Here is a 21567-nt window from a genome sequence, read left to right as displayed (position 1 = left end):
ACATTAACAAAAGCCGCATTGCATTTCTATCGTGCAAATGCATGCGAAAGTTCCAGCAGAGACCAATTTTGTGCTCTCTTCTGATTATGTAATAATCAATCATGCTTTATCTTGATGTGATGATAGCAGTAAATAGACAGATAATTTATAAATTCATCCCCCTCTATAGTCTAATACGCATATCTATTGACTTGTCAATCGCACAGCAAATTTGAGTCAAGTCGTTGATCTAGAAACAAAGGAGACTCTGTCAAAGGTCAAGCTAACGCAGAGAAATTGATAGCAAAAGCAAAGCATTGCTGCATCCACCTTCAAATTCTAAACACAAAGTGCATATTCCATTTTGGCGAAAACTAGTTTTACGGACTGCAATGGCATCAACATCCAACCGGCTTCACTTCATTTTGGTCCCGTTACTGGCACAAGGCCACATGATCCCCATGATAGACATGGCAAGGCTATTGGCTGAGCGGGATGTTGTGGTAAGCTTGATCACCACCCCTTTTAATGCCTCCAGATTCGAGAACACCATCCACCGAGCCGCTGATGCCGGGCTTCACATTCGGCTAGTTCCAATCCCATTTCCGTGTCGAGAGGTTGGGCTCCCTCCGGAGTGTGAGAATCTTGACATTGTACCTTCAAGGGACCTTATCAGGAACTTCTATAGTGCTATGGATAAGCTACAGAAACCATTGGAACACTACTTGCAACAACAGAAGCCCCCTCCCAGCTGCATAATTTCGGATAAATGCCTTTCTTGGACATCTGGCACAGCTCGAAAGTTTGGGATACCGAGGCTTGTTTTCCATGGGATGTGCTGCTTCTCGCTTTTAAGCTCCCATAATATTTGGCTTCACAATGCCCACCGTTCTGTGCTTTCGGATTCCCAGCCATTTGTGGTGCCCGGGATGCCTCAGAAGATTGAGATAAAAAAAGCCCAGCTGCCAGGAGCTTTTGTTACCTTGCCAGACCTGGACGATATTCGGAACCAGATGCGGGAAGCTGAATCAACAGCATATGGAGTGGTGGTGAATACTTTCAACGAGCTGGAGCACGGCTGCGTGGAGGAGTATGAAAAGGCTATAAAGAAAAAGGTTTGGAGCATAGGACCGGTTTCTCTAAGTAACAAGCATAATTTGGACAAGTTTGAGAGAGGAAACAAAGCTTCAATAGATGAGAAACAGTGCTTGGGATGGCTAGATTCAATGAAACCAGGGTCAGTTGTTTATGCCTGCCTTGGTAGCCAATGTCGTTTGGTTCCAGCGCAGTTGATAGAACTTGGTCTGGGTTTAGAAGCATCAAAACAGCCGTTTATTTGGGTAATCAAGACAGGAGAAAGATTTTCAGAGCTAGAGGATTGGCTAGTGGAAGAGAGGTTTGAAGATAGAATCAAAGGGAGAGGACTTGTGATCAAGGGTTGGGCCCCTCAAGTTTTGATTCTGTCCCATCCAGCCATGGGAGGGTTCTTAACCCATTGTGGTTGGAACTCAACAGTAGAAGGGGTGTGCTCTGGGGTGCCAATGATAACGTGGCCGTTATTTGCTGAGCAGTTCTTGAACGAGAAACTTATTATCGAAGTTTTGAGGATTGGAGTTAGCTTGGGCGTTGAGGTCCCCGTTAGATGGGGAGATGAAGAGAGAGTTGGGGTTTTGGTGAAGAAATGTGAAGTGGAGAAGGCTGTAGAGACATTGATGGATGGAGGAGAAGAAGGTGAAATGCGGAAAAAGAGGGCAAGAGAACTTTCAGCGTCAGCAAGAAGAGCCATGGAAGACGGAGGATCTTCTCACGTTAACATGTCAATTTTGATCCAGGATATCACGAAGCTACAATCCACTCAGGAGAACAGCTAAAACCCTTGCAGGAGAAGCTGCTTTAGTTTATCGGTAATTCTGTAACTTGCAAGAAATCCACTTCCCTTTCAAATAAAATTGCAAGTGCAAAGCCCTATGGTATGAATGGGTTCAACTTCAGACGATGTGGAAGAGAACATGAGGAGTGGAAGTCAGACTTACCAGAAAGGTGAAGGCGCGTATGAAAGAGAAGAAAGAAATTCCTACTCCTTTTTTTTTTTTGTGTTTTATAATGTTTTTTGAAGTGACTAATAAATCACGCAGCTCACACCGGGCATATAAGTATAAAGCCATGATCCCACACCCCAGCTGCCAAAGCTTCAACAAACTTGTAACTGGAAGTGTTGTAAACTCTTTTAAAGGACAAAAAAAATAACGTAATTGTACTTTTGGTGCAGGATTTACCATGCTACATGTTGGTGCTAGAACCCTAAAGTTAGGTCGTCGGATGATCAGATCCAACAATACTTCCTCCTTGAAGTGGTGACTGACCTGTTTTCCAATCGGCTGCTTCAGCTGCTGGACACTTGCGTAACTGGAACTCTGATTACCCTATTCAAGAGGGGCAAGACGAGGCCAAACAAAAAGAAGAATGGATAGATCTATGGCCTAAAGTGGGAGATGAAGGGTGGAATGGGGAAATATGAGATATTTTAAAACTTATCAATTGTATTGAGTTTCTATCCTTTGCAATATTCTCTGTAGTGTAGTAGTGGAATTGTCTTTCATATATGGATGTAAGAATGATTAATTACATTATGGTAAAATTCCGTGGACGTTTGTGTATGGATAATTTTATCTTTATGTTTTTACATTAAAATATTTGCATTGAAGCTTCTGTTAGCACAACAAACTAGTTTCAGAGCCATGGTTAAAGATTTCTAAAAGAGATAAAAAAAACATAATATAGAAGAAGATTACAAAAGGAATATTAATTAAAAGTAGAGTTAATTGTTCTATAATCAAAATATGATACAAGAAACATGTTTTCATTGTCCATAATGACTATAATTTCTCTTATAGATTTATTACATCTTGAAAGGTAAAAATTATAAAGCGCCTTAATAATTTAAATTGTAGCATACAAGGGGATCATGGTGTATGATAGGACCTTGGTGCACAAAGGAACCATGGAATAAGAAGAGAGCATGACACACAAGAAAGTTATGATGTAGTGTAAAGATTTGGTTTAGATAAGTTTTCTATATCAAGAAAGAGAAAGACGAAATTAATGGAATTTGATTGAAGGATTGTTAGAAAGTGTTTTAAATTTGTAATTAGTATAAATTCATTTAAGGAATACCATTTAAAATATATTATATATTCATATGTCACTGTAAAATTAGATTTTCTTATAGAATAATGAAAAAATTTTATAAATAGTTTACATCATGAGGATAAAAGGTTATAAAATGGATATGAGTTTGTGAAAATTAGACGTTATAGATAAAAATATAAGGAAGAGTAAGCGACACCCAATTGAGCGGGAGAACTCCTGGTTCAAGGCATAAAAATGAAAAGTTGGAATGAGATGTTTCATGGCCAAATAGTTGTATCTAGTTTGTATCATTTATAACATTCTTTATATATGTATAGTGGAATGATTTCTCTCATTCGTGGATATAAGTGTAGTTAGCTAAACCACATTAATACCTCATGCATTTTTGTGGATGAGTGGTTTTACCTTAGTGTTTTTGCATTAAGATATTTTCATTGTAACTTCCATCACTACAATAAGAGTCAATTCCCTCCCCCATGAAAGGAACCTTTTGGCAATTGGGCAAATAGCTCTACTATCACGCGGGCGGCGCCTTGGATGCCACAGTTAGCTTGACATTTATTGCTAAGGCTTGTGTTAAGCGACTGACTGATTAGGAATGTTTGTCGTTGATGGGATACGTCCTTGACCATGCGTGCATCGACTCTATTATTCCACATGATCACAAACAATTCTCTAATGGTAGTTAGAAACTTTTGGCTTTTCTAGTTTGGAAGTAGGACATTAAAGTGGTGTGCTTTCTCTTCATCATCCGAACGCAATCTAGCTATGTGACAATTAGACATTTTTTAGGTGTGATAATAGAGTAGAGGAGGACAATACCCAAATGCATACCCTGATGTAGCCATATGGGGTGATTGGACCCAGATGCACAATATGAGCAATCTATGTTTATATATACATATATATGCATATATATGAATTCTTAATCATATATGCATATATGCACTCATAATTTAAGATAATATTGCTACATGACACCATTTAATATAATATTTAATTTTTATGTGTATATAAAATAATTTCGTATATTTGTTCTATAATATAATTTGTATGTCTAATAATACTGTATAATATTTATTTGTACTATACCAGTTCCATTTTTTATATGACCAAAATGCCCTTTTAAATAAAAATAAATAAATAAAAACCTTTTAAACGTTACACACTTGTTATGCATAAAATATTTTCTTAATGCTATAAATTAAATCATTTTGTTAGTGCTTGTATTAACAATCTACTTATTTTATATAATATTTAGTACTGGGCTGTAGGCCCAACAAAATGTAATAAAAAGATATTAAGTTGGGCCTAGTCAGCCCATTTAGTGGTATGTGAAACCCAATATCAACACCCAACCGAGAACCCAGAAACCACACTGTTCAAAAATAATATTTTGATATTTTCAATATTTTTAAATAAATTATTTGAAAAAAATTATATCTCCACACACTCGTATAAAAACAATTATAAAATAGGAACTCTCTAAAAATAATTCAAATTTCATATATTCATCAGGTAAACATAATACCTATGATGGTTAAAGGTAATATTCATATACTTAAATACTTTTAACCAAAAAATGTATGAAATAATTATTATTTTTAGATAGTCGTTTGAAATTTATATTTTATAAATTTGAGTTTCTAGTTTTTAAATTTTAAATTTTTTTATTGAAATTTCTTAGTGATTTTAAATAAGTCATGTATATGTTTGTTTCATTTTTTCATTATCGAATATTATCTTTTAGGTTATGTTTAGTTCTTAAAAAGCATTAAGAAAAAAAAATGTTAAGAATGAATTTCTTATATTTAGCCGTCCAATGAAACATATCTAACAAAATTAAATATAATTAAATATATATAATTGTTAACTTTTAATTTTTTTTTTCTCTCTATTTTTTTTCCCTTTATTTCCATCCTTCACATTTTACTTCAAATTTTTCTAAAAATCAAATATAAGTTGAATGTATTGTAAGTTCTTTGTGAAAAAATAATAAAAATATTTTTTTATTATTTTAAAAATAGTGACCTTTTGAGAACACAGGAAACACAAAACATAAAACACAAACAACACCCCATCCCCAAACATGATTTTAATATTTTTCGTTCTCAAAAACAAAAAATAATTCTTGAAAACAGCAACTAAATAAACCTTTAAGTTATAAGTTGCAAATGATTCATCAATCTCATTTTCTTGATTTGTAATCTTGATGCACCATACACCGACGACTATCAAAATAATAATATGATAAATTTGTAGTAATTATAATATAGTACAAATGTGCATGTATAGTATAAATATAATGATAGATTTACCTCCCCATTTGATTATTTTTTAATAGAATTATTAGATATCATATAAATCACGCTATAATTGGAAAGCGTGAAACTTTTGTAGTATGAGAAGTACAAGTAATTGTCGGATAAAAGATAATTAAAAAATTCTAACATTTTTAAAATTTGAAATTAAATAAATAAAAAATTACTTTGGCATCAAGATTGAGGAAAAGAATGATAACTTTACGTTTCTAAAATAGAAATATATCAAGTTGGCAATTGTGGAAATCATAAATGAGAAATAGGATTTCTATTTCCGATCTCCTGTTGTTCTATTGCGTAGATAAAGTAATCTTATAGACACTAACAAAGCCGAGGAGATGGGGGAAACGGATGCCTGATTTCAGCGCAGTTGCCCATTTCCATTCCCGTGGCTGACTCTATTTGTTTTCCGCTTCAACAAATAAAACAAGTATAAAAATAGAGCACAAATTCCGAATAAAGTACCAATAATTGGAATGCATTGTGCCACAAATTTAAATAGGCATCTAGCTTCGAGGCCCATTAATAAATTGGCTGGTGAATGTATAAAGTTGTTGGACTTGGACCAGATGGTGGTCCAACCCCCCTCCTGACCTTGTGCTAGCTTTTCCTGTGTGTTCAGAAAGCCAGTTTACTTATCCACAGGCCAATAGCTCCACCTCCGCATGTCTTTTACAAGATACACAAAGGGGAGAATGCAAACGAACAAGAGAAGTAAGTTAAAAGCCTGCTTTTATGGAAGAAATACGGTCCTTTACGACAAGTGCCCCCCATTTTTTATTTTTTATTTTTCACTCTTATCTCACACAAGCTGTGGTGGTTAGCACGATGACCTTTGGAGGTGTGATTAGGACAATTCCCCTCTCCTGGGTCATAAATAAAACAACATCACTACCCGCCCTCTCAACTCAACATCTTCTCAAAGGGCATCTCTGGCTTTCTGCTGGCCTTCTGCTTTCACTTCAATTACTAGGATCATTCCACGGCCCTTCTTCTGGGTGGGGTCTCAGGGAGTCGAGGGCACAACATGAGCCCAAGGGCTAGGTCTATCATGGCATCCCCAATTATTTCTCATCCTCCAAAAAGCCTGCCTAATCCGAGAATATTAACATTTTGATCAAGTCAACAGGACGCTTATTACCAAGTGACTAAGCATGGTAGTGGCAATTTTGGTGTCAACATCAGCAAATCAAAGCCTGTATGCATGAATGGTGGTTCCCAGGTCAGCTATCTGTGTTGCTGCCTCTTCATATTTTATAATCAAAAGCTGTTGAGCTGGTACTTCAAAAAGTACCATATGGCAACCCATGTGAATTATATGCTTTTGAGATTATATCATTAGCCAACATGAACTTTATGATTATATCCCCTAAAGCTAACGCATTTTCTAGGGGATTTACAGCTAATGAAAGGCGGGTGTTGCCAGCCTTGCTCTTATTGTTTCATACATAAAAGTCCCTCAAGCCTCTTTCATCCCCACCTACTCTGTGGAAACCACTGCAACCCATCGAGGATCCCCCATCTCAGAAACCTTGATGTATACTCCCATTTAATCTACAGTTCCTTTTAAATTAAAAAATGAAGTCTAAAATGTTATGATAGCGTACACATTGCATCCAAAACCCTCGAATTAAGCACATGAAGCAAAGCATCCCTTATTAACAAGTCTTCGAAATGTTATTCTAAAATCTCCTTCTTTTTATCACGGCATAAAAAGCTACCGCTCCATTCACATCAATCCCCATGCCAAACTTTCCTTCTCCTTTTCCTTCCATCACGGAAAAGAAATGCTTTTTGTGGAGCGCCACAAACAAACCCTTGATTTAGCTCATTTCTTCCTCATCTCTCTCCAAAGTGATGCTCTACAGGTTGTTTAAAAAGTAGGCCTTTCTTTAGAAACAATACTCCTATAAAGTTAACCCCCTTATGCATAGGAATATATGAACAGAACCCAAGAGTTCACTAATAACTAACTTGATGGGATGTATGAGTAATAAACACATGGCTTGGATGCCGTTTTTTTTATTGACACCAGGGTATTTGATGTTCACTAGGTTTATGTTTTTCTGTTGACATTAGGCGTTGCAGCAAGATGTGATATGTTTGACATTGAAAATTATTCTCTTGGAATCTACTGAATAAGGGGTGGATTTCAAGTGGTTAATACTCCCACCCCCCACCGCAGAGGCCTTATAGAAGGAAAGGAGAGGCATGTGAGTGAGTAAGTCTTATCAGCATCAAACTTTTTTAACCGTACAAATTGAAAACAAGATGCCCATGAATTCTAATTGATGGTAGTAATGGTCATGCATATTTTTTAGAATCTTCATTTGATTTGTCATCTTGAAATGTTCCATTCCATATGAGCAGTCCTTTGCAGTGCTGTAACCCACCTGAACACTGTGCCGCCGGCAGGATTTTATTAATGTACATTTTAATATCTGATTTCTGTTAATTAATGTACATGATTATCTCCTTAAAATTGTTGTACCTCTCCCACATGGCACACCGCCTAGCAGGCTAACACAAATAAAAAGATGCTGTCTGAAGAAAATCTCGACCATTAAAATTTGTTTCTAGTCCGACATGATTGAGGAGAATGGTCGTGTATTTATTAGGAATTTTCTCTTTTATTAACCTATTTTAAGAAATGGAATTTTCAGAAGATAGAAAAAATTCATTAATAATATAATAAGGCCACAAGGACCTTTCAATTTGAATTGAAACGCTTTGTAATTGAAAAATGGATGGCAACATGTCCAAAATGGAAAGCAATATAATTTTAAATGTGTTGGGCGGGACTCAGATGCGGGCGAGCACACGATGGGAAATTGCGCCGTGGAGCGCCCGTCATTGGCTTTTCTACTTCCACGTCATCCATTTCACGTCACACGTCATTATCGGGCCCCCTCTGTGAACAGACCACCTAACTAAGGCCACGTAAGAGGCTATGGACACGTGGCAGAAGATGGGGAGGTGTCGTTTTTATGAACAGCTTTTTTGCGCCCATACGTAGCCTGGTGGCCGACCCTGTGCCTACGTAGAGACGCAAAGAAGATCCAAAGTGGCGTAAGCGCCAAACCCACCTAAATCCAAGGGTGGAGAAAGAACTTGAGCCACCACGCTTGATCGAAGCCGTAGGTGGGGGGAGAGTTTAGCTGATTTGTTTATGAGACTTGTCCTTTAGTCTAGGTTGTTGAATTTCTAAGTCGCAAGTCGTCTAAGCCTCTCTGGTTCTCTCGTTGTTCTCGGCAAATTCTCCATCATCAGCAGCAGCAGAAGAATCTAACGGAATTCCTGGAAACAATCACATTATTTTCAGTACCCATTTCTTCATATTCAGCAGCAATCTTTATGGTAATGTAGAACATTTGTCTGTCCAAATTCATTTCTCTTTCCCTCTATAGAAAAACAAATATGCTTGCAAGAAAGCAACTCATTCCGTTGCATTTTTCTTTAATTGCATTCCCCTTAAACCTTTCTCAGATACCAAACAGTGCCTGACTCTCTCCCTGAATTCCATTTAAGGGTTCAAAACAAGAGGCAATGCCGGTTCCACCGTGGCTGGAACCATTGCTCACCACACCCTTCTTCTCCATCTGCCGCACCCATGGAGATGCGGCCAGGAGCGAATGCAACATGTATTGCTTGGATTGCAGTGGCGACTCCTTTTGCTTTTATTGCCGCTCATCAAGACACAAGGATCATCAAGTCATTCAGGCAAGTGCCGGTTCGGTTTTCTCGATCCCCTTCATTGGATTCTTATTGTATGACTTTTGGGAGAGTGGTTGATTGTTTTTTAATTTTTTTTGAGGAAATAAATAAGTGAATAACAGTATATATGCTTTGTAATGTGAAATTGCATCAGATAAGGCGATCTTCGTACCATGATGTAGTGAGAGTAGCAGAAATTCAGAAGGTATTGGACATAAGTGGAGTTCAGACGTATGTGATAAACAGTGCGAGAGTTCTGTTTCTGAATGAGAGGCCTCAGCCGAAGACTGGGAAAGGAGTTTCTCATATATGTGAAACCTGTGGAAGAAGCCTCTTGGACCCATTCCGCTTCTGTTCATTGGGATGTAAGGTTAGCATTTCGTTTATCTCTTCTCTTGTAATATTCATCTCATTATTATTATTATCATCATCATCAATATTCACGGCTGATCATCATATGCCCATCCATACACATCATGACCCACATTCATAACCCACCACCACCACCATCACCCATCATTGCAAACCCGACAATGACCACCATTATCATCCAACACATGTTATGCTCATCATGCATACATCATGACCCACATCTCCATACATAATAATACACATCCATCACTATCATGCATATGCTCATCATTATCAATGCCATAGCTATTACCTATCTACCTATGTATTTCTTGGTAGGAAAATTTTGTATCAAAGAGAGTTTAGAAGAAGGAAGATTCGATGAATTATTGATACAATGTGGGTTGGTTGGTTGGATGGATTATAATTTTGTTTTTGATTGAAAAACTTAGCTTGTAGGAATAAAGAGAAATGGGGATGCAAGCTTTAGCTTAGAGGCGAAGAATGAGATGGCGATGGAAAGAGGAGAAGGGATATCAAGGAGAGAATCGTCAAGGGATGAAGATGAATTGCGTGAAGGCTTACAACAAGACATTTACCCGCCCACGCCTCCTCCACCTCCTTCAAGTGCAAGGAGAAGAAAAGGCATTCCCCATAGGGCACCCTTTGCCTCCTAATTGCCCTTAAAAAACTAATATACCCGACTCATCTTTTTCTTTCACAAAGTACTCTTTGGGAGGGGTTTCCTTGTCCTAATGTGGGGTAGGGTACCCTTTGGGTGGGGGTGACCAAATACAAAAGGGTAAGTGTGCTTCCCTTTTTGGTTTGGGGCCCAAACAACAAATTCTCTCTTGCGGAGATGCAATAATGCACAATTGTTATTGATACTTGCAAGGTGTACATTTGATTAAGAAATTAAAGCAGCTCATTGTGGACTCCGTTTATTAGTTTTCATGGCCCCACCATCCACATGGGCCGTTTACATAAAGAACCAACAGCTTTTCTTTGTTTTCTTCCATGTAATGGGCCTAATCAACTTTCTATCATTGTTACTGAATTGGAAAGCTCCATGAATTGGGATCTTCAATTTTTTTACCATTATAACTCTCTATTTCTCGGTGCTGCCATTTCTAATATAAGGTCACACTAATAATATTTTATTTGTCTTGTTACATGGGTGAAATTTCGAGGATAGAAACCAAGTCCCAACGTTAACCTTGAGAACTCCTACACACTGAAACAATGTCGGCACAACAGTACAAAATCATAATTTTTGAGGGTCAGGGCTCGCAGAGAAGAAAGAAAAATTTTCTCTACTGACCTTTTCAGTCTAGTCCAAGTAAACACATTAGTTTAATAGGAGGGTCAGGAGCCTTGACATAAAAGTGAAAGAAAAAAAAGCCGAAGAATAAGATCTAAATGAGTGAGGTTGAAAGACCCGCAGCACACCACGAGCTTGGATAATGATATTTCAACCGGTAGGCCACTAGACTTACTGATACAAGGCACGAGCTCTCCAAATTTTCCGTCCATTTCATGAATCTTATTCATATTATGATTTACTTGTGTGTTGAAATTAGGAAATATTTCAAATAATTGTTGATTCGATAATTGAATTCAGCAGAACCTAGCTGATTCTTAAATAAAAGACAAAAGGCGAAAGGTCGAAATTTAAAACACTTTGTCTGCACAAGTGGCCATTTCTTCAACTCTTCCTTGGTTGCTCCGCTCTTATGGATCTCACGACACCATTGGCATCATCGGCACATGTACAATGTTGCGCAACTTTAGCCTGGCCCCAACAAGGCTTTGATGGTGGGTTCTCCAAAGAAATTCCATGGATTCAAAATGAAGTCAATAATATTCCCATTATTATTTTAGTCTTTTAGATGCCTATAAACAAATTGGTTCGCAAGAGAAATAAATGAAGCACATGAATAAGGTTGATTTTGCTGACTTAAGTGGTACCATTCCTTCTGTTGCAAAGTCAAATCATGAATTATATCCCAACCATAAGATTGTCCTGTGATCTGTTTATTGAAAAAAAGAGAAAGTGATTAATTGCCGCTCACATTAGTTAATGTGATAAGAAGATAGGTTTTGGATTGAATGATGAGATAGAAAACATCCCCATTTCTGCCGAGGTTGACCTTCAGATCAGAAGCTCTGGTTGTTGAATATTATAAAGTGTGTATATATATTAGACTGAGTGGAGTTGGCTTTAAATGTCAGGCTCTGTCTTCTAAACCATGGGCAAACTTACACTCAGTAATCAGTGTTATGATTTCCAATTATTATGGATTGAAGGTACAAATGTTAGCCTTTTTTGAATAGGCAAACTTTTCCTGTAATAATATTCCAATCATCTAATAAAGAAATTATTTTTTGCCTTATATTTAATATAATGTAATATAAAAAATTTTAAAAATTATGACTACTTGGGCTGACTGAAAAATCTCAACCCTCTTCCAATTTTGATTATGATAATTTAAGAAGCACTGAAAACATTATAGTAAGAGCATATCCAATTGATTGGAGACACAAATTTTGGTCACTTTCAGTGTAAAAGAGTCTTAAGGCCTATAGGATTTTGGCACAAAAAACTTGAACTCGGCTTGCTCCGAATAAAGCGTCCCTGAATTGCGGAGGCAATGGTTCCACATGGCTGCCCATTCCGACACTGAAGCACTTCTCTGGGTGCACGTGAGGCTGACTGTAAAAGTTTAGATTGATTGTTGGAGGCCAAGTGGGCAAAACACTGTGGTCTTTTTTCCTAGTGATGACCTGGTTGGAGGAGCAGAGCGATGGATACGAGACCCACAAGGCCAGAGCCCTGAAACTGGAGGGAGACCAATATTATTATTCTTCTAGCTAATGGGCATCAAATATTTCTTTGTTTTCATGACTTCCTGTCTCAACTCTCTATGTAAGAAGACAAAATTTGGTGACCTTATCAGACTCCACTATGGGAATGGGACAGAAACATGGTTTTTTTTTTTTGTTTTTCCAAAAATGAGATCAGCCTATAAAATCCCCCCTTTTTTTAAAAGAAAAAAAAACCTTTATTTGGGTTTTTTTTCGGTGCTCAAGGCAATTTTTGGACTGCCCCAGTGTGAGGTATTAGGTCTAAATAGGGGATAAAATTTTCAATTATTGCACCCTAATTTTTTATTTTTTATTTTGGTTCCTCACTTTTCAAAGCGCTTTGGATTTTATGGCAAGAAGGAAATACAAGTTGGGCTTGCCACCTGCTTCATCTAAACGCACCAATATCTCCCATGCATGTATGTTTCAGACTATGCTCTGGGGCTTAAGACACAGAATTGAAGTCAAACCTCCAACTATTGAAAATGGGTAACACAAAACCCTCCATTAGTTTTTCGTTTCTGTCCTTTAATTTTACCTTCATCATTTGCATGCCAGCCCACAGCCTAGCGTATCCATAGCCAAAAAGGCTCCATTGCAATGCGTCCTCCTTGGCACTTAGTGGGGATGTTGTTGACTTGTTGGCATAGTCGCATAAATTTCAGGGAGGTTGCTGTCTTTTCGGAAAAAGTCAAGAGAGCTCTCAATGGCATAATACAAGCCGACGAGACACCAGGATCTGCACACTATCTGCGGCAACAGTGGCACGGAACACGCTTTTCCACACCTTGTTGAGATCTTTACGGAGACAGAGATGTCAGAGAAGAAAAAAAAGAAAGAAGAAGAAGAAGAAATATATTGATAATAAAAATTATGGTTACAATTAATAAATACAAAATTTATACAATCCACTTATTTATTTTTTTTTTTAATGATAACAAGTGATCATCAACTTGTTGAGCACAGTCAGCATAAAAGATCCATGAGAAGCACCGTCTGATCAGTATGGAAGAATTTGATTAGCCCTGCCACTCAAACCCATGCGCAGTCGGGAGTAGGACCTTCTCAGCGTTGAGGACGCTCGATCCAATTGTCTCATAGACCTCGCCTTATACGATCTACTCCGCCCAAGTATCGCTTTTGACGAAGAAGATGAAGCTCTTTCACTTTCTCTTTGTATGTCAATAATAACATAGGATTGACCCATGGACAAAGATCTCTTCAACCCCGCCATCACAGGCCTCGGCTTCCCATCCATATGCAATACACATGATTCACAATGGCGAAGCTGCAGACCCAGATCAGAACCATTACTTCTTTGATGTTGAAATTGAGCTGTAGGCCGATTAAACCCATTTCCTTCTTCAATAGCATCAGACAAGGATAGAACTGCGGTCACTGGTGAGCGGCACAGTGGGCAGTTGGTATGTCCAACGAACCACTCATCAATGCAAGTGATATGAAAAGCGTGGTGGCAACTAGGCAACAAGCGGACTATGTCATCATCCTCCAACTCTGCTAAGCATACAGCGCATTCACTTTGATCCGCATGGAACAGCAAGCCTTTTTTCTTTGAGTAAGAAAGAATCGGGATTGTTTCTAGGATCTTTGCATCCACTCCGGTAGACAATCGGGCACGTGGGGCGGATAACAATGGCCTAGGATCTGCTTGGCGCCTCAGGCAATATTTCACGATTACGAGATGGTATACTACTATTACTAGAGATGTACCCAATATACCAACCATGGAAATGAGTAAGGGAGTGAAGATAGATGCATGGGGTGGGGGAGGTATCCCTATGTTCTCCATGGCTCATCATCCATGGGAATTTGGAGTCGGAGCTGTTTGTAATCTCTGGTTTATATTCGGAAACTTGGAAGTGGATTTTTGGAAAGTACATAAGAATATTAAATTCTTTTGGTTGTGAATAAAGGACAAAAATAATGGATTCTGTTTGGATTTTTCTTTCCCTCAAGCGCATGGTACTCACCGTGGCTGTGTTCAAACCCAAAGTTTTTATCATTTGGGGTTTAACCTTTGCAGTTAAGAATCTTTTCACCCAAGGCAATAGATATATATTCGGCGAGTTTTAGGACCCATTGTTTTCGAGCCTGGCCAATAGCGTAGGTCTTTGATGTTGCAACCCCATTTCACAATGATGAATTGTTCGGTTTTTAGGATCTATGAGGTGAAAATTGTTTTGGATTGTCATGGCCATCTTAAAATGTTTGATTCATCAATACAAATTTGATAACTAATTTAACCATGTCTGTTTATTGAGTGATGGAGGAGCGTGAGGATGACAATTCTGTTTCAATGTGCATGGTATATTTTCTTTAAAGTTTACCGACTTGGCAAATAGATAATAATACACCAAATAAAGGGGCTGCCATGCAAGGAATAGTGAAGACAACCCCATTTGTGATTCAACTTAAAATTGAGACTTCTGTTCAGGAATTGTGAGGGAGGAAGGTGAAAAGACTCCACATGTGCGGTGGAGGTTGAGGCACGTACGAGTGACAAGGATAGATGGGGAGATTTCTAGGCTACCACCCCATATTTTAAGGCTACAAGCCAAGTTTGGGCAAACAGAATGTAAACGGTCAGGTGGGTTAGGTTTATAGGGATTATCTGTATCAGCGACAACTGGACTCGGTGCTATCGATCCTCTGTCATCTCACTCATCTCTGGCGCTTTCTGGGCTTCCGGACGGTGGATGCCAACTACTTTTATAACATCTGGCATGTCCGGGTTTATGGTCTGGTCAGGCCTCAATCTATAGTTTAAGACTCTAGCCCAAGGATGTCCCAACTCAGCCTAGTGAATCGAGCAGTGAGCTATAAAATGGGCTCTGCCAGGCCCACATAGTTAATGCGATATTATCATACATTGTGCTACTTGCTAAATAGTAAATACCATACTTAGCGTGGATCCCCTATTCAAAATCGAGCCCAATTTTGGACTGGTCAGTTATGAACTCTCTTGTAAGTGCAGAAGTATATGGGCTGGACAAGTTTCTGGCCCAACAAGGGGAACATTGACAGTGGGACAGGGTTATCATTGGTTGGGAAATCAGTTTTCCACCAGTCGAGCAGTAATCCTACGGAGGGACGCAGCTAAAGAATCATAGCCCTCTTTTTAAGCTGAATTTAGAAAAACAAATCAAGTGTGGGTTCTGGTTTAGAGATTTTAGTTGGATGGTTTTCAATTCTGTTGGGCCACCGGAAAGAGAATCCGGAAGACTTTAAGCAAATCCCATGCCCTACCGTCTCTTTAAATATTTAAATCATTCAGATCTTTTCAAATAGGCAACTGAATCATCGATACACTTATTAAAAACGGGATCATTGACCTTTCAACCCCATTATTCATTCGCTGCCTAGTTTTAGAAGCGCGTGTACTGAACTGCTTCATCGATCAAGGTGATGACACAAAGTCACCTGTTAACAAGGCGCGTGATCAGTTGTCTTGAAGCTCAAGATCCTAGGCAGAAAAAAATCTCCGTATAGCCACCTTATTGGAATCACAATATTTTCAAGGAAAAAAACAGGAAATGAAAGCGACTAGAACGATTGGTATCTGCCATTCAGCGTCTATCCCCAAACAAGACACCATTGATTCCACGCCACAATTCTGAAAAGTGAATCAAGATGGTGTCCAAGTATCTCAGCCTCCATCTCCCTCCCAATCCCCACTCGTCCTCGACCACTGCAATTTCTCCCACAACTACACGCTTCCTCACCACTCGTCCATTTCCAACTTCCATACCTACGAAACTGTCTGTCCCCATAAGATGGCTCTCTTTTTCAACCATGGCATCAAGCCAAGCCACACCCTCACCCACACCCACTCCCAAATTCAATGATTTTGAACCTCATCCCACCCTCACCAACGATGATCTCAAGCCCACGGCACCCCACCAAAGGACATTTTCCGGGTGGGAAATGGCTAGCCTGTGGGTGGGTCTTGTCGTGGGTGTTCCATCCTACTACCTTGCTGGCAGCCTTGTTGAACTTGGGATGGCTTGGTGGCAAGGAATTGCCACGGTTGTTGCTGCCAACATCATCCTATTAGTCCCATTGGTTCTCACAGGCCATCCAGGCACCCGCTACGGCATCTCCTTCCCAGTCCTTGCCCGATCGGCTTTCGGGATTCGCGGTGCCCATCTCCCTACACTGCTTAGAGCATTGGTGGGTTGTGGTTGGTATGGGATTGAGACATGGATTGGAGGTGAGGCAATTTTCCTCCTACTCCCAAAAACTATCAAACAGTCCTCTTTGTCCCAGTTCCTACCCTGGCTGGGCACATCCCCTCTTGAATTCTCATGTTTCATTGTCTTTTGGCTGGCCCAGTTGGCCATTGTCTGGAGGGGAATGGATGGAATCCGTGAATTGGAGAAGTACTCGGCTCCAATTCTCATCATTCTCACCTCCTGCCTCCTCCTTTGGTCTTATGTTAATGCTGGTGGATTCACCCCCATGCTCTCCTTGTCTTCAAGGCTATCCTCTTCACAATTTTGGTCACTCTTCTTTCCCTCACTCACAGCAAATATAAGCTTTTGGGCTACCGTTGCACTTAACATTCCAGACTTCACTAGATATGCAAAGACCCAGACTGACCAAATTATCGGTCAGGTTGGCCTTCCAATCTTCATGGGCGCATTCACATTTGTTGGCCTGGCAGTGACCTCCTCTACGACCGTGATTTTTGGCCGTTTAATATCCAATCCAATTCAACTTCTTGGGCAAATTGGAGGATTCACAACAATGATCCTCGCCATCATTGGCATTAGTCTTGCCACCATTACAACAAATATTGCTGCAAACGTTGTGGCCCCAGCAAATGCTCTTGTCAATCTCAGCCCCTCAAAATTCACATTTAGAAGAGGAGCTCTGCTCACAGCATTGCTTGGAATTGCTTTTCAGCCTTGGAGGCTTCTTCATTCCAGTGAGAGCTTTGTTTACACCTGGCTTGTAGGCTACTCTGCATTGCTGGGTCCAATTGGAAGCATAATTCTTGCAGATTACTACTTGATCCACCGCATGAATCTAAGTATCAATGACCTATACTCTTTGAGCCCCCATGGAGCTTACTATTATTCAGGAGGTTACAATTTGGCAGCAATGACAGCTTTGGTTATTGGGATCTTGCCAGTGGTTCCTGGTTTATTGCAAAAGCTTGGAATTCTGACTTCAGTTCCTGATACATTTGTTGCCATCTACAACAACGCTTGGTTCTTCAGCTTCTTCTCTGCAGGGATCCTTTACTGGATTCTTTCATGTTTGAAAGGGAAAGACAGAAATTCCCAACCTTTAGACCCCCTTTTGCCTGCTGCAAACTAATGGTTTATCCCTTTTCCATCTTCTCTTATACCTCTGGAACACAAACAAATTTACATACAAAATAAGAAGCTTTGTGATTACATATTTTAGTTTAATTTCGTTTCCCAAGTCTCAACAGTTACTGGCATTGAATATTTCTGTATGCCTGAATTGTCAGTCACCATGGAGATCTTCTCTATTGCTCCCCATCTTTTTTGTTGGAATGCTGAAATAGAAGTGGAGTGCAAGAAATGCCAACGTTCAATGATCTCTGTAATGTGAATAAAAATACAATACAGGTCTTTTTTTTTTTTCTTATTTGGGTGCATTATCTTATTTTGGCATTTGCAGAACATGGCATGTGCTCTCAGCTGCATATGACTACGCGCTTGTAAATTATATAAAGAAAATAATGATAAGTGAATCTCTCCCATTATCAACCCCAAATTGAGGCCAATATTTAAATTCATCTCAACTCTTTCTTAAACGTTACAGGATCTAAACCAATCTTCATGTCTCACAATTATTTCTTATTGCAGTTTTTTGCTTTCTCATTTGTTAGCCCCCTTTTCGAGCTGGTAGCCTGTAGGAGTTGTTTGATTAAATATGGTATGTTTTAAAGGAGAGCTCCGCCGACCATCACCCTATGTACCCTGTTTGATTCATTACATGGGACTGCTTTATTTTTAATTAAGAAAAAAAAAAAGAACATAAAGGCTAAACTTATTTTTTAAATCTATTTTCAAGGTAGAGAACAAATTGATATTTTTATTATTGGTTTTTAAAATAAGGATATCTGGAAAGTTGTTTTAAATATTATTTTTTAAAATTTTTAAAAATTAATAACATATTTGGTGATTGTTTTCATAAATAGTTTTGAAAAATAGTTTTTGATAACGGTTTTCTAATATTTTGTAAAATAAAAGTCTATTTGAGAACATAATTTTTTTTACTTTTTAACTTGTTTTTAATATTTTAAATATGTTTTAAAAATCATTTTTATATCCAATGCTTTATTTTTAATTATTTTTTATACTTGTATAATTATTTTTTAAATAATCATAAAAAAACAAGTGAAAATAACTAAAAATATTTTTTTTAAATAAAAAATTGAAAACATTTTTTAATTATTAAACATGTTTTCTTGTTTTTTTATTCTAAAAAATAGAAAACCATTTTAAAAAACAATTGTCAAACAAGCTTTAACTAATTTGATCGGATAAAAAATTATCCTTTTTTTAAAAAATAATTATTTTATTTTTATTTTGTATAAATATTTAAGTTCAATTTATATCAATATTAATCCAACCCAATTTTAGTCTATTAAAAAAAATGGAATTACAAGTATATGTTTGGAACTAGAGTGTATTTTCTTCTACTGATAAAATTTGAAGGCCTCCAAGAAGCCCACAACCCACGGCCCGGTCTGGCCCAGCGGGCTAAAGCCCGACAAGTCTGGGCCTGGCAGGTCCTAGCCTGGCCCAATCCCATTTCTGGATGGGTCGGGCCACCGGCCCCAATTTAGGCCCGAGCCGGCCCGCCCGTAGGCCCGCCACTTAAAAAAATGTATATATATATATATATATATATAAAAGATATTCAAAAAATAGAAAATGCTACATTAATAAAAATATTCATTGTTAACTATTTTATTCATTGAATGTATACATTATATTTGAAAATGTGGGAAAAGTTTACATCACTACAAAATAAGTACATCCCAACTAGGTTGGCACCTACTTATTTGTCAATCATTTGTATTTTTCAACCACAAAAAATAAAAATAAAAAGATGACATACATTTAGTAAAATATTTTAATCATTATCTTTTGGCGATGATGGAGAACTATTGCAAATCCATGAAGATCTTGATAATTTTAGTTTTTCCATATCGGCAAGCATATTTTTTCTTGAATAGAATCAAATATCTTTTTATCTGCTAGTGCCCAGTCTTTCACACATATATTTGTTTCAATAGAATCTGTCACTAAGCTGCAGCGTTTATCACTAACTACTCTTCCACCTGCACTAAAAGTAGCTTTTGATGCAACTGTACTCACAGGAATTGTTAGTACATCATAAGCAATGATAGAAAGCACAGGATATTTATGTTGTTGTGATTTCCACCATATTAAAATATCAAAATCTTCATCATCTTCAAATGAAATTAAATCAGTATTAAGATATCTATCTAAATCAGTTGTGTTGTTTGGAGAACTATTTGTTGCATTCTTTTGACTTTTCAACATTTCTAGAGCTCCTTTATAAAAAGATGAAGAGCTTGTAGATGTAGGTGGTAATTTAATAGAACTAATATTATCACCATATTTTTCTCTATAATAGTTATATAAATTATATAATAATGAATTTATTTCATTTATAATTTTTTCAATTTTTATTTGGTCATTAAAATAAATAATTGTTAACCATTAATCCAAAGCTTCAAATTTCAATCTAGGGTCCACAATTAAACCAAGATAAAAAATTAAAGGTATTTTTCCCAAATATTTTCTAATTTTTTCTATCTTTGCAAATATTGCATCATTAAATATATCCAAAATTAAATATTTTTTAAGTACAATAAAAATATTAGTTATTTGCATGACACTCGGTTTGAAGATGAATAATATACACCACAAAATTTTTTTGTTGAAATATCAAATACTTCAAAAAGATCTCTTAAAAGATCTACAATATGCTAATCGTAATCATTTAATACATCAATATCTGCTTCACAATCATTGCTAATTAATTGTATTTCATATAGTTCTACTACTTTTCTATATTTTATAATAGTTTGTAAAAGTTTATAAGTGAAATTTCATCTAGTGGGCATATCCAAATTTATATTTCTTTTTTTCATATTTAACATTTTGCAACAATAAAAAAATAATTCATATTTTGCTTGAGAACTATTAAGACCCGCAGCAATACCTCTAATTTTTTATAATGTATCATCAACGTGTTTAATCCATCTTTTACAATTAAATTTAAAATATGTGCACAACAACGCATATGAAATATTTTATATTGATCTTCTTTTATTTGCCATATATTTGAAGTAAATTTTTTGTTATCACATGCATTAGATGAAGAATAAGAACCACTTGCCATAATTATAATTATTGATAAAATATTATGCTAAAAATAATAAATGTAAAATTAAAATGTAACAAATAAATAAAAGAAAATGTGAAATATGTTATTAAATTAGATAACCGAAGCAGAAATTCCTTCAAATTCAAACTCTTTGAGCCACCAATTCTTGTTTTTCACCACCAATAATATTGAATAATTTGAGACAAAATGTAATAATTGGAAATATTGTGGAATGAGAGAGAGCTTGAGAGTTGAGATAATAGAATAAATTGAGGGTATTTAATATTTATAGGGAGGTATGTGACCGTTAGGATTTTTTTTTTTTTTTAAATGCCAAGATGACTGTTCAACGGTTATATACTTTGAAATTTAACATTTGAAGTGAGTGGCTTGTTCAACGGTCATGTGACTGTTGAACAGTCAACTCACTTTTATTTTTTTTTCAAAAATCATACAACATTTCTAATATATATATATATATAACTAATGCAAAATAATTATATAAAAGAGGGTCAGCTCAATTGGTGGTTGGCTCTCCTTGAAATCCTTAAAGGGTTCAAATCCTCCTTCTTTTAAAACTCAAAAGGCATTTTAATTTTTACCCAAGCCTGTAGGCCCGCTCGCCAAGCCCGGCCAGTCAACGGGCTTAGTGGCCCACCCCTAGCTGGGCCATGGGCCTTACTCCTCCGGGCCGGCCGGCCCGGCCCGTTGGAGACCCTTAGGTTAAATCAAAGTCTCCCATCAACTTTCCGAAACCATTTGTTTG

General features: G+C 37.3%; 4 protein-coding genes across 6 annotated transcripts; 3 read left to right on the top strand and 1 right to left on the bottom strand.

Moving 5' to 3' along the window:
* The first annotated feature begins 349 nt into the window (after positions 1–349).
* On the top strand, positions 350–2636 carry LOC117920493 (UDP-glycosyltransferase 73D1-like). 2 transcript variants are annotated; one of them, XR_004652257.1, is made up of 2 exons: positions 350–2019; positions 2249–2636. XR_004652257.1 is itself a non-coding variant. In XM_034838063.1 (2 exons), exon 1 carries the CDS (start codon positions 372–374, stop codon positions 1848–1850), a length of 1479 nt encoding a protein of 492 aa, XP_034693954.1. In that variant the 5' UTR covers positions 350–371; the 3' UTR covers positions 1851–1883; positions 2249–2636. The 2 variants fall into 2 exon arrangements, 1 of the variants encoding a protein (XP_034693954.1); XM_034838063.1 differs by having other exon boundaries at positions 350–1883.
* Positions 2637–8496: 5860 nt separating this feature from the next.
* LOC117920033 (uncharacterized protein At3g50808-like) lies at positions 8497–10613 on the top strand. Of its 2 annotated transcripts, none has more exons than XM_034837378.1 (4): positions 8497–8807; positions 8979–9170; positions 9319–9534; positions 9968–10613. In XM_034837378.1, exons 1-4 carry the CDS (start codon positions 8805–8807, stop codon positions 10190–10192), a joined length of 636 nt encoding a protein of 211 aa, XP_034693269.1. In that variant the 5' UTR covers positions 8497–8804; the 3' UTR covers positions 10193–10613. The 2 variants fall into 2 exon arrangements, with proteins under 2 accessions (XP_034693269.1, XP_034693270.1); XM_034837379.1 differs by having other exon boundaries at positions 8498–8807; positions 8937–9170.
* Positions 10614–13332: 2719 nt separating this feature from the next.
* On the bottom strand, positions 13333–14278 carry LOC117921267 (RING-H2 finger protein ATL52-like). The gene has a single exon (XM_034839110.1). It carries the CDS (start codon positions 14188–14190, stop codon positions 13381–13383), a length of 810 nt encoding a protein of 269 aa, XP_034695001.1. The 5' UTR covers positions 14191–14278; the 3' UTR covers positions 13333–13380.
* Positions 14279–15966: 1688 nt separating this feature from the next.
* On the top strand, positions 15967–18149 carry LOC117919634 (purine-uracil permease NCS1). The gene has a single exon (XM_034836842.1). The coding sequence runs from the start codon at positions 16032–16034 to the stop codon at positions 17721–17723; it is 1692 nt and encodes a 563-aa protein (XP_034692733.1). The 5' UTR covers positions 15967–16031; the 3' UTR covers positions 17724–18149.
* Positions 18150–21567: the final 3418 nt, after the last annotated feature.

This window comes from Vitis riparia, chromosome 8 (genome assembly GCF_004353265.1).
Source record: "Vitis riparia cultivar Riparia Gloire de Montpellier isolate 1030 chromosome 8, EGFV_Vit.rip_1.0, whole genome shotgun sequence".
Classification (NCBI taxonomy): Eukaryota; Viridiplantae; Streptophyta; class Magnoliopsida; order Vitales; family Vitaceae; genus Vitis; species Vitis riparia.
Note: the sequence above shows the minus strand (reverse complement) of the source record. Positions and strands in the feature narration are given on the sequence as shown.